Raw genomic sequence first — 15558 nt, forward strand, 5'->3', positions numbered from 1 at the left:
AGAGGGTATTGGCCTGTGTATGCTCTTGTACAGCCTTGCATACAGTTAAAGGTTTCATGCTATCAGTGATAAGAAAGATGGTACCCATTATGTTAATTATCTTAGGATCACCTATTATGAACTGTCCTCACTGAAATTAAAATGAATGCACATATCATATAATTTATGAGCTGCATCTAAGCCTAGATAGAATTCACCACTGTTTTAAAATACAATTTACATCTCTTTTGATTTTTTTTTTTTTTTTTTTTTTTTTGGATCTAGTAGATTGTTCTAAAGCCTGAACATCTCATTCAAATAAAGCAAACATTTAACCTCCACATTAGACATTTAAACAGGGCCCCAATAAATCAATTTCCTCATTTGTTTTGTATGTCATTAAAGTATTCAGCTATAATCTGGCATACATACTTTACGCAGGCCTCTCACTGTTGTGGCCTCTCCCGTTGCGGAGCACAGGCTCCGGACGTGCAGGCTCAGCGGCCATGGCTCACGGGCCCAGCCGCTCCGCGGCATGTGGGATCTTCCCGGACCGGGGCACGAACCCGTGTCCCCTGCATCAGCAGGCGGACTCTCAACCACTGCGCCAGCAGGGAAGCCCTCTTTTGATTTTGATCTTACAGACCAATCTCCTGTCTGAGGATGCTGTCTAGTGATTCATGCGTGGTGGAGGGAGGCTGGCTCCCCACCCAGCCCCTCAGTGAGGCTCTTCTCCCCCGTTTTAAATGAAAGTCCTCTCTTCCCGGGTCACTGATAAAGTGTCCACAACCAGCAATATGGATGTCTGTAGAATGCTATTACTCCAGCAAGTATAACCTTGAACCTACAGCAATACAAAACTTAGCTTTATTGAGAAAACACTATTTAGGGACCATTTCCCAAGAGTATGTCATCCACATTTTTTTCCATACATGCAACTTAGGTTTAAATTAAATCAGCGTCATTCTGTACTTTCTGAAGACTTTTAACTAGACGAAACAGTGCTATAAAATTCTTTGTTACTTTGTCTTTTTTATGAAGTATTCTTAGGATAATTTTCTTCTTGGGTCTCAGTACAATGACTGTTGCTTCTAATAGTCAGTATGTTTCTAATATACCAGTTTTTTTCTTTTTAAATAACATCAACACTATAAATTATGCAATTGGTTCCATTTCCCTCTTTATATTAGAAAACTCAAAACCAAATCTAGGCTCATGTCTAGCAGGTATGCAGAATATGATGCTATGCATTTGATTTACTAACCTAATCTCCACTTCCTTGTTTATCCCATCCATATATTTTCTACCTTCTTATAACCATCACTTGTTTTCCCCTTAAATCACCTTGTATTTTCTATTCCTATAAGCTGGGTTACATAATAAGCAAGCCCAAGTATAATTAATTTAACTCCCATCCAATGCAAAGTAAACATTTGAGTCACTTCCACATTGTCCTTGGAAACGTCATCACACACATCATCATCTTTTTTTTTTTTTTTTTTCTTGCGGTACGCGGGCCTCTCACTGTTGTGGCCTCCCCTGTTGCGGAGCACAGGCTCCAGACGCGCAGGCTCCGCGGCATGTGGGATCCTCCCGGACCGGGGCACAAACCCGCGTCCCCCGCGTCGGCAGGCGGACTCTCAACCACTGCGCCACCAGGGAAGCCCCATCATCTTCTTTTATCTGGAGTCCCTTTAATGCCCATGTAGATAACTCAACCCTCTAGCCACAGTCCCCTGGCCCTTTATTTCCACTGAAATTCTCCTCTACTCCACCCACTCACTTCCATGATCATATCTGACACCGTTACGTTGTATTAAAATTATTTATGTGCCTGTTTCCTTCACTGCTCATGACACTGAGCCAATTTCCAATCAACCTGAATAATCCACTATCACAATGCATTTTCATGTACAGCAAATAGAACTGTTACTGGTATATTAATTTTGCTCTGTGCATCCTGACTGCTATGATGCAGAAGGTTATTGCCAATAAAGACTTTTGAACTTTTGATAGACACACACACACACACACACACACACACACACACACAAAGAGCAGAAAGAGAAAAATCTTAAAGCAGAACTCCTTTGGGTTTCCCATGACTGCCATGATTGCCAACTCATTTACATCAAATAACTAAAGGAGACAGTAAATCTTATACTCACTGGACTCCAGTGGAGGATGGGAGCTCTCAGGAATCCGTGGAATGTCACTAAAAGAAACAGGGTATGGTGAAAATCCCATTAGCTTAAGCCACCCTGTCTGAGGCAATCACAGCCACACTTTATCTCAGTGGTGTGGAAAACCCTTTTGGGCCTTTACAGGTGTGGAAATGGACGGGAGTTACCATAAAGGCAATTTCTAACGTGCATGAATGTCAAACACCACACACAAAAAAAAAACTGCAGGAAAAATAAGTTTTTATACATTTAATAGCAAAACACTCTAACATGACAACAATCAGAATAATATTGTGGCTAAAATCACCACAATATTTTTACTACCAAAACAGCAGGTTTTGGAAATAAAAAATGTCAAAGGCAATATTTTATTTCAATTCTAGAAAATCAAAATGACACATATTTTACAAATCAGTAATATGCTTTACAAACACATCTGAAAGAGTTTACTGAATGAAAGGGAGGGAAACATCTTTTGATAATAAAATAATATGGTGAATATCATGGGCAAAGTTAAAAAATGAAAAGGATGGGTTGCTTTGGAAATTAAAAATGGTTCAAGCTTGCAACAGAAAAGCCAAAATATTTTATATATGTGAATATATAATTAATATACACATATATAACCCTGTACAGAGATTCATATTTCTATGCTGAAGTTAGCTAAATATATGGCCATTTACTAGATGATTAGAAAGTGACTTGTGAGAACACCTACTCCTGACACACTCACAAATTGTTCTGAATAAATATTTAATATGACCTCAGCTTCACCGGTTATCCACTGTGGGCTTCGAACCCTAGACCAGCTTAGTTTGGAAATTATACTGTATTAAACTATTTAACTTCTGTTTTCCAAGGTATTTTAGTATCAATGTAAGGAGATTAACAATATGCAAATATTAACAGACAAATTAAAGCAGACTGGAGTTAGCTAGTTCCAATAAAATTATCAGAATATTATTTAAGAATTTCTAACCACTTACCTTGTGAACTAACTTCACTCTGCACTTTTGGGGAGAATTGAAACAAAACTCATTTTCTGTTTGATGATTTTCCTGACTCTTCATTTTCACTTTTTTGTGCAAATTAATTCTCCTAATCACCTACAATTTATACTTCTTACAAATGACAATTCATCCTGTGTTGTGTATTTTATAAATACGTTTTATTATATATTTATGTACAACTAATAATTCGTATGAAATATATATTTTATGTAATAATTAGACTAATTTTCAATACCTAAGACACAAGAAACCAACTATTAATCTTCTGCTATCTTCTCCTGAATTCGAGGCAAATAAAATTCAATTCTTAAAAATCTAGAAACGATATTTTTTTTAGATAGTACAACTTCTTTGAAAATCAGCCTCAAAGTCAGTTATGAAAATTAAATTTGGAGCTCCAAAACCAGACACAAGCTTTGAATTTGATGTGTCTGTGAAAGAAGAATTGTGGAGAAGTCGTAAAAAAATTTTTAAGTGATTTTGAATTAAAATATATTTAATGTTAATTGCTTCAGTAGTATTTTAATGCATAAATGTCCACTTGACATTTACACAAACCTTCTTATATTGCTCTGCTCACAAACAAGGTGGTAAAATAGTTTTAATAACAATTATAAGCATAAAGGTAGGTTGGCAAAAGTGGGCAGTACCTCAGGACAGCTGATGTCTGTTGGACCATGCTGGTCAATGTGCATGTAAATTACATTTGGAATGCTTCTTGGAATCTCTATCCCACAAAACTATGAATCTGCTTTCTGCTTTAAATTAATTACACAACTACATTAAACATAATTATTAAATATAGCTAGAATTATTCTTCCAAGGTTCTAATCATTTCCCTATTAACTGGAAAGTTGATGCCAGCTTTGATTTTTATTTAAATATAAGCTTCATATTCCCATATTCCTCTGAATTCCACAATCCATGACGGTTTAGGTGTGGCTATGCAAATAATACTTTTAAAATTAATTTTTCACAACAGTAAATATAATGAAAATGTTATTCCGGTCCACTTTAATTGTCTGTTAGTTCTTTTATTTTTAAGTCATCATGAATCAATGGCGTCTTAGCTGATTACTTTTAAAACCACTATATATTTGAAAGTATTTGGCAATGTGTACAATGCTTGATTTTAAATTTTGTTTTTTATACTTTTGATTCATTTTCCAATTTACTTACCTCTCTTCCAGCCTCATATTTACCTCAGCACTAAAACACGTCATGTAAAACTAGCATAAATTATATAGTGTCACTATTTTTAATAAATCTGCATGGAAATGTACAATACTTCTGAAAATGCCTTCAATATTTACTCTTAATAATCACCACTTAAAATTGGTTATAAGTTTGCCTTTATTTTAGAGTTCTGTATATATATATTTTCTTTGGAATATATGATCATACAGTTTCAGTTCTTTGAGAATTAGGATAATTATATTTTCTGGTATGTTTTGCATTGACATATATCCATGAGAACAACAAAAATTTAAGGTTACTACTCTTCCAGCATAAAAAGTCTTGAATTAATGGCTCTATAATATTTTAGAGAATACAAAAAAGGGAATAATTTCCAAAAATATACTCAAACATTAAGCCAACTATAATGAGACAGTTCAAAATGCCTTCCAAAAAATTACAGACAGGCAAAATGAATGTTCTGGAATCTGTGGATTTGTTAAGAAAATCTACCATTATGGGAACTCTATACAAAGATAGAGAAAATATCCCATTGGCTGTAGATAATTAAATTATGCTGAATACTGGAGTTTCAAAAATATCATACCAATTATTATGGCCAATTAAAATGTTTAAATATTTCAAACTTGCTTGATTTTAAATAAAATCTGGAAATACCCATGGGTAAAGATACAGAAAAAATATTCCATTCTTAGTAGACTAATAAAAAGTTCATGTAGACGTATGAAATGATTACTATTTTAAATATCACAAGAAGACGAGTTTGTTAGTGACTCCCTTTAAGGAAATACGATAATAATTTAGAATTCACAAAAATAAATAGTTCTACCATTAAAATAAAATATTTTTACTTTATAGCCCACTTCTGAAAAATACATATCAATACTTTTTGACACTAAAATGGTTAAGTTGTGGAGCTTCTAAAATGTAGTGAAGAAAATTCAGTATTCAAGTTTAAAGATTAAGAGATTTCAAAAATCTAAAATGTATATGCCCATATGTGAAGCAAAAACTATCCACGTTAACATGTACTGTATGAATGTATAAACTTCTTTTCAAAACCCTGCTAATACATGTCATTTACTAAACTTAAGAAGTAAGTTTTTTTTAGCCTTACCCAATAGGCCTTGAAACAATAATTTCAACTTGAGGTTCTGATTTTGATTCTAAAATAATGTTGTAAACGTCTTCATTTGTAGCTCCCGGCAGGGGTTTACCATTCCATTCTAGAACTTCATCCCCTTGAATTTAAAAAAAAGGGTATTTTTTTACCTTATATATTCTGTTTACTTTTCTTATCTTTTCTTGATTTTTTCTTTTTTTAACAAAGAAATGCAAAACATATACAAATAATTTAATTGTCTAGGCTCTGCTCTTGAAAGCAAACTGATTGCCATATCATGGCAGCTAAATGGTTCTTCTGGATACAAACTACCTTTATCTTTTGAGAAAGACCAGAAATCATATAAAAATCATCTCATGCTATGGGATGGAATTAGCACAGCTCATTTGGAAACATTAAAAAATAATAATGAGCAGCATGCCCTCCATATAACAAATGTAGGCGGCTCTATACATGAAAGATTATTAAACGCTGCATAAATCCTGCTTTACTTTTAGTAGAAATAGCAATTAACATTTGTTAGCATGAATTTTCCAACTATAAGTCATGTTCCATTGCCTTCTCCAGATGCACAACAGAATAAAAATGCATGAAAGGATTTGAACTCATACCCAGAGGGTAACGCAAGGAGCTATATGGCAAGTTACAAAGCAAGCAGATGTAAAACTGTTGCATGACAGTTAACCCACTTCCAGATGTTCAAAACACACACGTTCTATACATAGTACATATTGTGAGCATTAAAGTAAAATTAGAAAATACGTTTAAAGTAATAAAACTATAGTGCTTATTAGGTTGTTAGATAACTGAAGAGTCATCAAGGAGAGTGCTACGATGTGAAAATGCACATGCAAACAACTTGTTTTGTTAACTAGAGTTTTCACCAAAGACCATTTGGGAAAAATTATTTATCTTCATAAATATTTAGAGCAGTTTTAGGTCTCAAATGCCTCCGCCCAGTATCGTTCAAGTGACAACGGAGGCTCAGCTGAAATATCCCAGCCTCAGTGATACTTTGGAGTATACTAGTTTTTTTTTTATGTTTCTGCTTATTTTGTTGTTCTCAGTGCCTATAACACTTTAGTAGCAAAGGAAATATGTGGCGAACTAATGGATCAATATCATCACTGTACAGTTTAAAGCTAACGATAAATATGGAATTGTTTAGTTTTTAGCTATGCCTTTAAAAAAAAGTAAAGTTTTGTTTTGCTAGGATTATTTAAAGTAATCCCCCCCGCCAAGTGTTTGCTTACTCAGAAGTAAAAGAGCAAATATTTGAAAAGCTTATAATGCTGCTTTGGTATGAGAAGAGAGTATGGTTAGTACTAGTAGTTAAATCACTTCTGATCGTTTGATCTAAGATGTTACCTAGCAGTTTTTCAAAAAGGCAACAAATACACTTCGCTATATTAAAAAATAATAATACAAATTTAAAATATATTTGGAGTCTTTTAACTTTATTGACCAAGAAAAGAAATAAAGTTTACAGCACGTGAATGCATACATGTATGTGTGAATACGAAAAAATATTTTCTAAAACAATACTTACCCTGATATTTTCTATTCTATTATGTTCTTTTTGTTTTTCTAAGTAATGGATGCAACCCAGTACATCAACTTTGCTACCCAGTAATGTGCTGCAGTCAACATTTTGCAAAAGCACCGCACTATAAAATTCTTCTATTTATAGCCAACAACCTGGAAGCATAACTTTCAATATCAAATTAACTTAATGCATGTATTTAATTATTTACAAATCAAGAACTCCTAAACTAGACGGTGGCCTCCTTAACAATATTTATTTATATCTGAGTCCTCTTTTCAGGCAGGGATGTCGACTAAAAGGATACAAAGATAAAAGAGACTTTCTCCTGTCCTTAAATTCGGTGGAGGAGAAAAATACAGAAATGAATACCTTTAATCAAATGTTACAGGCAATGACAGGAATTCATCTGCGGAACAGAAGGAATGCCAGGGAGGAAGTTATTAGTTACTGCTCAGGGGAGATGTCAGGAAACCCTTGAGAACTAAAGCAACTTTACGTGAGCTTCGAAGGATGGCAAGGACTTCAACAGGCAGATCACAGGAGCAGCAAAGCCACCACGGACACGAGAGGCACTGGCCAGGTCCTGGAGGTGGAAACAGCTGCCTGGGTGGACCACCGTGGCTGGGGATGAAACGACTGGTAAGGAGGTGGCTGGAAGTTGGGGGCAAACTACAGAGCTTTGACCTGAGCAGATGGTGCCTGAGAGACACTGAAGGGTCTTAATAAGGAGAGTGTCAGTGTCAAGTTTGTGGTTTGATCATTACGTCAGGCAGTGGGGCAGGGCGCAGACTTAGGGGAACAGCAGTAGAAAGAGCTACAGCAAGACTGCAAATGCTAAGGTCAATTCACGGACTGCAAAGGTCACGCTAATAAAAAAAACAAACTGTACTTTTAAAGGTCAATGCTGTTTATATGCAAACAGAAGGAAAGTAGTTCCTAAATAATAATGTAAATCAAACAGGATATATTATCTAATTTTTAAAAATATGTTTTTCAGTTACATCAGTTGTTTCAAGTGAAAAGTACACTTATATGTTTTATAGTTATTTAAGTTGAGCTTCTGACATTTTAAAGTTTCTCAGACTCTAGGCACATAAGGGTGTTAGGTGAAATTAATCACTACAAGGGATATATAATATAGAAAAACCCCTTCACTGACTTTCTTAAGAAATTGTCTATTAAAACGCAAAGAGAAAACCCCAAAGATATCATGTTTATAATCTGATCTGCAAGTTCAGATTTCTGTAGCTAAAGGTATTTTACACTTGAGTAGGCAACAAGGGACTCATACTTTTCAAGGCTTCTTTTCAAGTCATTAAACAAGCAAAGACTCAGGTTATTGACTCAGTCACTCCTGATTGAGTTGTTTTCTTATTGAATCATAAGTAGTCCCTGATAAGAAACAATAGTGTACAGTACACATCTTCAAAGCTGTGTGTATAGCAGCTGGAGAAAAATCCCTCATTTGGTTTTTCTCCACATACGATACCTGGAGAGCATGTCTCTATCGAAGAAAAAATCTAAATGATTTCGAACTGATATCCTGATAATCAACTACAACAAAAATGTCCTTAACAGTCATAGAATATTTTTATAAAGGTCTCAATAATTATAACCTTATGGTATAAAAACTGAAAGCACAGTCTAGAAACGTTCTCTTTCCTCGTGCTACGGGTTATTAATCCTCACTGCGACAGGTCATTCTACTCTGTTTCCTCTGTAATTGTCTGGCAAATGGGTGAGCAGACACTCTCACCAAAAGATTTCTACTAAACTCTGAAGTACAGCAAACTGGAGACAATATGTTAATATGATTTTTACTAAAATGAAAAAAACCCAGTTTATTGAAAATAAATTTTAAAGTATGTTGCTACTAAGTATGGTAGGTTTCAATATATTAAATGATTTTATTACGTCATATTAAGGTTACAAAGTAACATAATGTAAATTTCCAAATACCAAGAAGCAGCACATCTGCATGAATACAATATAGGTCACATTTAAATTAACAAATAATATATTACTTAATCTGTGTAAGAAATGTGATTATGATTACATTTTATTAAAATCACTGGTACTGAATAAGCGTTTGGGGACCACTATGAAGAACTTTAATAATTACTATGGCTTATAAAATAAAGGACTAAACAGTGATATTATCTTTTGCACAGGCTAAACTGTTTTGCATTTTTGTAGCAACATTAGGAAGCCATCTACAAAAATTAGTAATCCTTCAGCATTTTGTGCCTATTTATTTTTACGTAAATAATAAGATTCCTACTCATTTTCTCCAAACTGCCATTGAGGTACAGTTACCTATTTTTACAGTTAGTTAAGTATCCGTATCAGGAAACAAATCTGTATACATGCATTAAAACTAGTTATTTACTTATGCATAACTTACCCAAAGTTGAAAACCACCATGCACAGAGCACACATTACTGTTCACTGTTTAAAAGTGAAACTTTACCTGCTCTCAAGTGTCCAACTACATCTGCGAGGCTACCCTTCTTTACTTTGGTGATGAAAGCACCGAGGCGTCCTACATCAGTCATTTTCCCTCCAACAACCTGGGTAATTATAAATTTGTAAGTTCCCAAGAATCACACTGAGACATAAGTTTCTTTGTTTGAGGAATTAATCCTACAGCTTTTGTGAGGTGTTTAGGATGGGGTGCGGGAACACAGATGAAGTGCGATCCATTTGCGGTCAAAGGAGCCTGCACCAGGGACAACGCACTCCCAAAAGACGAGGTCTCCCCCTCTCACCATCAGACAGCAGGTGTTTGACACAGTTGACTAACTGGGATTTATTTTTTCTTTACCCCCTAAATTCACTTGAATTTCTACACTCAGATCATGTCCCATTGTGACGTGAGATGTTGATCTCTTTTGTACATTTTTAGTAGAATGTAGGTCTAAGACGAAGACTGGGGATTTAAACCGAGAACAGGTCACTTCGGGGAAGCAGTTCACCATGGTCCAGAGTAACAGCCTAAGTTGATCTCAACTCCTGACCACCCGAATGACCTCCTCATCTGAAATATCAATACATACAGGATCCAATCGAACTCTCCAAGTCTGAGTTATATCACTGAATAATTAACACGCTCACCTGGATTTTCCTCCATAACTAAAATTAAACACATCGGAAAGTTTCTAAGTTTAATTCCTCCCAATGCAGGGGCTCAATGTGTGTAATTAAAAATGGGAGGGAAAATGTCAAAAGTTGAGGTTGATCCATACTCTTAGGGTCATGCCCGGTAGTGGAAGTGATCAGAATTATTTCATAGCAAGAGAATCTAATGATAATAATCAATAAGGTGACATTAACTGAATAACAAATTTTTAGTTGGATTAATAGTTGATGGTTTTGAAGAGGTTAATACAATCTCTTGGTAAATAATAATTTTAAAGCAACATCTTTTTTTTGTTTTTTTTTTGGCGGTATGCAGGCCTCACTGTTGTGGCCTCTCCCGTTGCGGAGCACAGGCTCCGGACGCGCAGGCTCAGCGGCCATGGCTCACGGGCCCAGCCGCTCCACGGCAGGTGGGATCTTCTCGGACCGGGGCACGAACCCGTGTCCCCTGCATCGGCAGGCGGGCTCTCAACCACTGCGCCACCAGGGAAGCCCAAAGCAACATCTTTAAATGTTTCTTTAAGTTTACGGAAGCAAATGAAACCATGTGACATGCACACACATAATAAAACAAAAGGTATATATATGTTTGTTCTTACCGAAATTACATCTTTGTAATTTATTAGTTTTTTAAAGATTATATCTGTTAGAAGTCAGGTAATATTTGTAAAAGATACATTTTACTCTCTTGGTATTACCATAAATTTTATTGCACTTAGGAAACAATCTCTTTAATAATGTTTGGTGTTGTTTGTCAGGATATAATAAAATGATAATGTCCACGTTATTTAACTTTACTACTTTCCGTTAAAACCATTTTAATGTAAAAATTGTCCTTGAACTTTATATTCAGAGGAAAATTATTTCATTTTCCTATATTTTATTGCAGCTTCCTAAGACATCTGTATGCCATTTTAGCAAATGATTTTAAACTATTACACCGATAAAAGTACTAAATATACCATAAGACATCAATATATTAACAAGGTATATTCACTAGAAGAACTTTACTTTGAAGAGGAGAAGATACTTAAAAATCATTGTCAGCAACTTTGCTGAATGTAGAGTCCACACTATAATTCAGCCTTGGAGAACATTATAAACCAGCATACTTACTTTCAGACCCAGTAATGCACCTGATTCTTTGGGCATGGTTGTTCTCTTGTTAAGAATAACGCGTCCAATTAATCGGTCCCCCTCTTTAGATGGCTGCCACGTTACAGGATGCTATTAAAACATGAACAAAGTTATAAAAATAAACCAGCTGTTTTCTTTCCTACAGACACATAATTATTGGTTGTAGCATGGTGCGATTTCCTCATTGAAGGCCACTCTGAGGGAATTCTTTATTCTGGTGGGCTCTATCCTTGACTTATAACAATTTTCTTTTAGTGCTGTATTTTATTTGCAATAGGTACGTACTACACTAAATTGTTCTAAACGTAGTCAGTAACTAAGTACATCTCTAAAATATGGTTCTGAAATGAAATGAATTGAAATTTTAAAATATATCTGCTTACCTAAATCAAATCGATTCTATATTTTGAGTTGTTAATGTTGACATCATTAACCAAATAATATCTCATCTACCTACAGCCGTTATTTAACACTTGCTGTTGGTTACTTTAAAATTGGTTATTATTCAGTGATACTGTTTTTTCCTTCAGAACTGTACTGTCAAATGAAATCAATACTTACTCTCATAAAATGTAAAACGGAGAGCAGAATGAGATTACTATCTATCACGTATCAGCAAAGGATAAGGAACAGCACACATAGTCCCTGAACTCCCAAATCTCCCTCCCAGAATGCTTACTGAGCTAATAGGTGATGTTTCCCGGCTATGCCACGTGGCAGGATCCAGCCAGTAATAATCCAAGTCACCTGCACAGTAGGAAGAGAATGAAAAGTGTAATGGCTTTCACGTGGAGAAGGAATACTTTACACGCGACTTCTTCAATCTGTAAAGTAAAGGGTTATGAATATCGTAATCTCGAGTGTGTACATCTCAGGATGATACACACCTGCACTGCACAGGCTGTGACCCGAACGCCCGGAATGAACGTGTGCCACAGATGCACGTCATACAAGGGGGAGGGTTATCTTTTACTCTCGGTCCAGAAACACATAAAAAGTACAGACAGATCTAGGTTATTCCACCTCCCACCCCTCAGAGGACTACCCATGCCAAGGCACAGACTGTCATTAGTGATGTTGGTTAGAACTGTGTTCACTGAACTAAGTATTAAAATTTAGTGCCTCCTCTTCAACTCTTGTGAACTTCACCGTATCTTTCAAACTTATTCTCTGGTCTCTACAACTGGGCACACAATTTTTTAGGACATGGTGTTGAAAGTTAAATATCCAGAAAAACGTTCAGCAAAAGAGTACATACAGATGACAGAGTATTCACTTTTACTAAAGTCATAAAAAAGACTTTAAAAAATCCTAACTTTGTAAACATGAACTTATGAACCTTTATTTTGATATTTTTGGCTTCAAAATATAATGTGAAAGAAAGTGTTTGAGGAAAAAAAAAGAGAAAAAAAAAATTAGTGGAAAGCAGCAGTGCTGTATTTGCATAGGCAGAAAGGCCAGAGTGGGTAACCATATGAGAATAAATGACCTTTTACATTTTAAATATCAGATTCAATCAATGAAAAATTTTCTTCAAAGAGAAAAATATTAGGAGAGTGAGTAAAGCATGCCAGCTAACAGTGAGATGTCTAGCTCACTGTTAGGAAAATATACTTTGGATGCTGTCTGTGAAGGTTATAAATAAAGAATTTAATATAGATGACAGGCATGGCAAGTTCAGGCACCATAAAAGAAATATCATAGAAAATGGAAAAAAAAAGTTTAAAATCTGCAGGCACAACAAAATCCATATACTTCAATTGCTTAGTAGAATGATATATATCCTACAATAAATACTAAAATGCTCTTCAAATATGGCATGTAGATAACAGCAGTATATTCTATGAAACTATATTCTGTTAAAATTTACTCCACATGGAGTTCATATCCTTCTCATAATCATATACTTTAAAAGGTATACATGGCTTGGCAACTATAGATTTCTAATATTCTTCTGGACCACCTTAGTTAATGAGATATAAGGAAAGTTGTAAAAGGAAAGGTGTTTTTCCTCCTTTATTTTTACTGTTTGTGAAATTTCATGTGCTTATTTTTAAAGTTGTTTTGCCTTTAGTATTATGGCACCATTCCTCTTGAAAGAAAAACTATTTATAATAATAATAAAATTAAAATTACTACTCAGTAGTAACTACCAATATTATTCAAAAGACTGTTGCAATTCATAAGGCTTTCTCCCTAAAATTTCACAAACTTAGTAATAAGGCTGATGACTCATTAAATGTTGATTCATTCTGAAATACTGTGACAAATTAATAGACCCACTGAGATATTTGTGGGGCTTGAAGAAGAAAAATTAGTCATTAAGGTGGAAGCTGCTTTGAGAAGTCTTGAAGGTTTAAAGAAATGACAAAAATCCTTCCTATTTTAAAGGCTTCAAAGAACCAGTTCATTGTGTCTTGAAGGAACTGACTTAGATCTTAGAAACTGGACTCCTTGGGGTCCTTATCTGGCTCATCTTCCAGCTCCTCGTAGGGGGTCCAACCTTGTTTCACTCACCTTTTCCTGAGAAAATCTAGATATTGGTATCTCATGAATGTCTGCTGGGCAAAAAGGGCTCCTTGTATGCAAAGAGCTGAAAGGTGATGTTTCCAGTACAATTCGGTAATGATACTGAGCACAGCTGATTATGAAAAGACTGCTTTCAGGCAGTGGTTTTCTGTCATCCGTAAGCTGTGTAGGATAATGATCGTGAATGGAGAGTCTAATTAAACTGGCTTAAGATGGGAGATACATATGTATATATACAGCTTGCCAGGCCATTGAGGTGTTCAGTCAGAACTAATTCTTACATTAGTGCTCGTATGAATGGAACCGATTTTACAGCTTTAAAAATTCTGTTTTTCAGTTTTGGAAATCTACTAAAAATGACTAATAAATGTAAATCTAAAAGAGACATTAAGTATTTCAGCATACACTAAGAGTTGCATATATTTTAGTACACAATTACACTTCCCTCATTTTCTGAACAGTTTTTGACAGCTTTCTTAGCACTAATTTCATCATCACCCATTAAAATATAACATTTTTGCTAAAAGATTTACAAAAAATACATTCTAAAATCTAAATATGTAGTTTTAAACTATATGTGTTTCTTCTTTCCATGTATTATTAAATTGTAAAGATATTATTGACTTTTTAAGTACTCTAATTTGTCTTTATAAGACACATTTCTCTATTATTAATAGAAGTGACACTCAACAAAACTCCCCCCTAAGATATTCAGCCTCTAGTATTTCATTAATATAAATCATTTTCCTTGATTACTTTCCTAATAGGTGATTAAAGATACTGGTTGCCAGGTGGCATAGCTACAAAATGATAAATGCATGGTATTTGCTTATGGAATTGATGCAAAAGCATTTTGGTTCTAATGCTCGATACGACTGTAAAGGAATAAATTTACTATTGTCATTAATTTAAATCCAGAATATAGATGCTTCTGTCAACTGAAATGGCAAGTTCATAAATATCCAAGTCCAATGAAGTGTTATAATTTGAGCATTACTTTTTTGTAAAAACATGAAAAACAGACTTTTATCCTATTCCTTGTGAAAAAGCAGGTTAATTACACTTCATAAGTAAGCAGACAGCTTTCATTGCACAAATAAAAGTCAGCTAAGGACACATGAGCTTTCTGTAAAGAGAACTACCTTTTCCTAAACCCAGGTCATTATGGTAAGAGTATGTTAGCAATGCATAAACATGCATCTCTATGAGTTAAATTTTTGTACCTTGTGATAGCTAATGTCAAAGCACAGTGGATTCCAATAAGACCAATCGAAGGCAACGAACAAAAATACCTTCTAAATAATACAGATGCATGGTTGAGTCTGTATGGGTATGTTAAAACTGTCGGGAGAGAACCATAGCTAATTTCACACATTAAATACCTATTTCACAGTTTACATAGCAGCTACCGTTGACCAAGTGGAATGCCCATCTAATGTGCGAGTAGTCAAGGAAAGGTTATTGACACCAAAGCCTTGAAGCATTAGAAAGTCTGGACTTCTCCATCACCAGAAAACATATATAATGTATTTTTAACGTCATTATAATGATGATAAAAGATGGGACTCAAACCAATTCCAAGATCAACTCACAGTAACTCTGAACAATTTATAATACATAGCCATAATTTTGTTACTTCTCATCTCAAAAACTCAGTTGTTCTTCCTACATAGTACAGATTGTCACCATTCAAAACAATTATAAAAATCACGGACC

The 15558-nt window shown here is 34.8% G+C and overlaps 1 protein-coding gene across 6 annotated transcripts in view; it reads right to left on the reverse strand.

Moving 5' to 3' along the window:
• The window catches only part of RIMS1 (regulating synaptic membrane exocytosis 1), a 484376-nt gene that overhangs the window by 160577 nt on the left and 308241 nt on the right, over nt 1-15558 (reverse strand). For all 6 annotated transcript variants that reach the window (XM_007456122.1, XM_007456121.1, XM_007456117.1 and 3 more), the window contains 5 exons: nt 11993-12060; nt 11293-11403; nt 9509-9608; nt 5487-5610; nt 2148-2194 (listed from right to left, as the gene is read on the reverse strand). In XM_007456122.1, coding sequence (XP_007456184.1) covers nt 2148-2194; nt 5487-5610; nt 9509-9608; nt 11293-11403; nt 11993-12060 — 450 coding nt within the window. The remainder of the gene's footprint in view (nt 1-2147; nt 2195-5486; nt 5611-9508; nt 9609-11292; nt 11404-11992; nt 12061-15558) is intronic.

This window comes from Lipotes vexillifer, unplaced genomic scaffold, assembly GCF_000442215.2.
Source record: "Lipotes vexillifer unplaced genomic scaffold, Lipotes_vexillifer_v1.1 scaffold693, whole genome shotgun sequence".
NCBI lineage: Eukaryota > Metazoa > Chordata > Mammalia > Artiodactyla > Lipotidae > Lipotes > Lipotes vexillifer.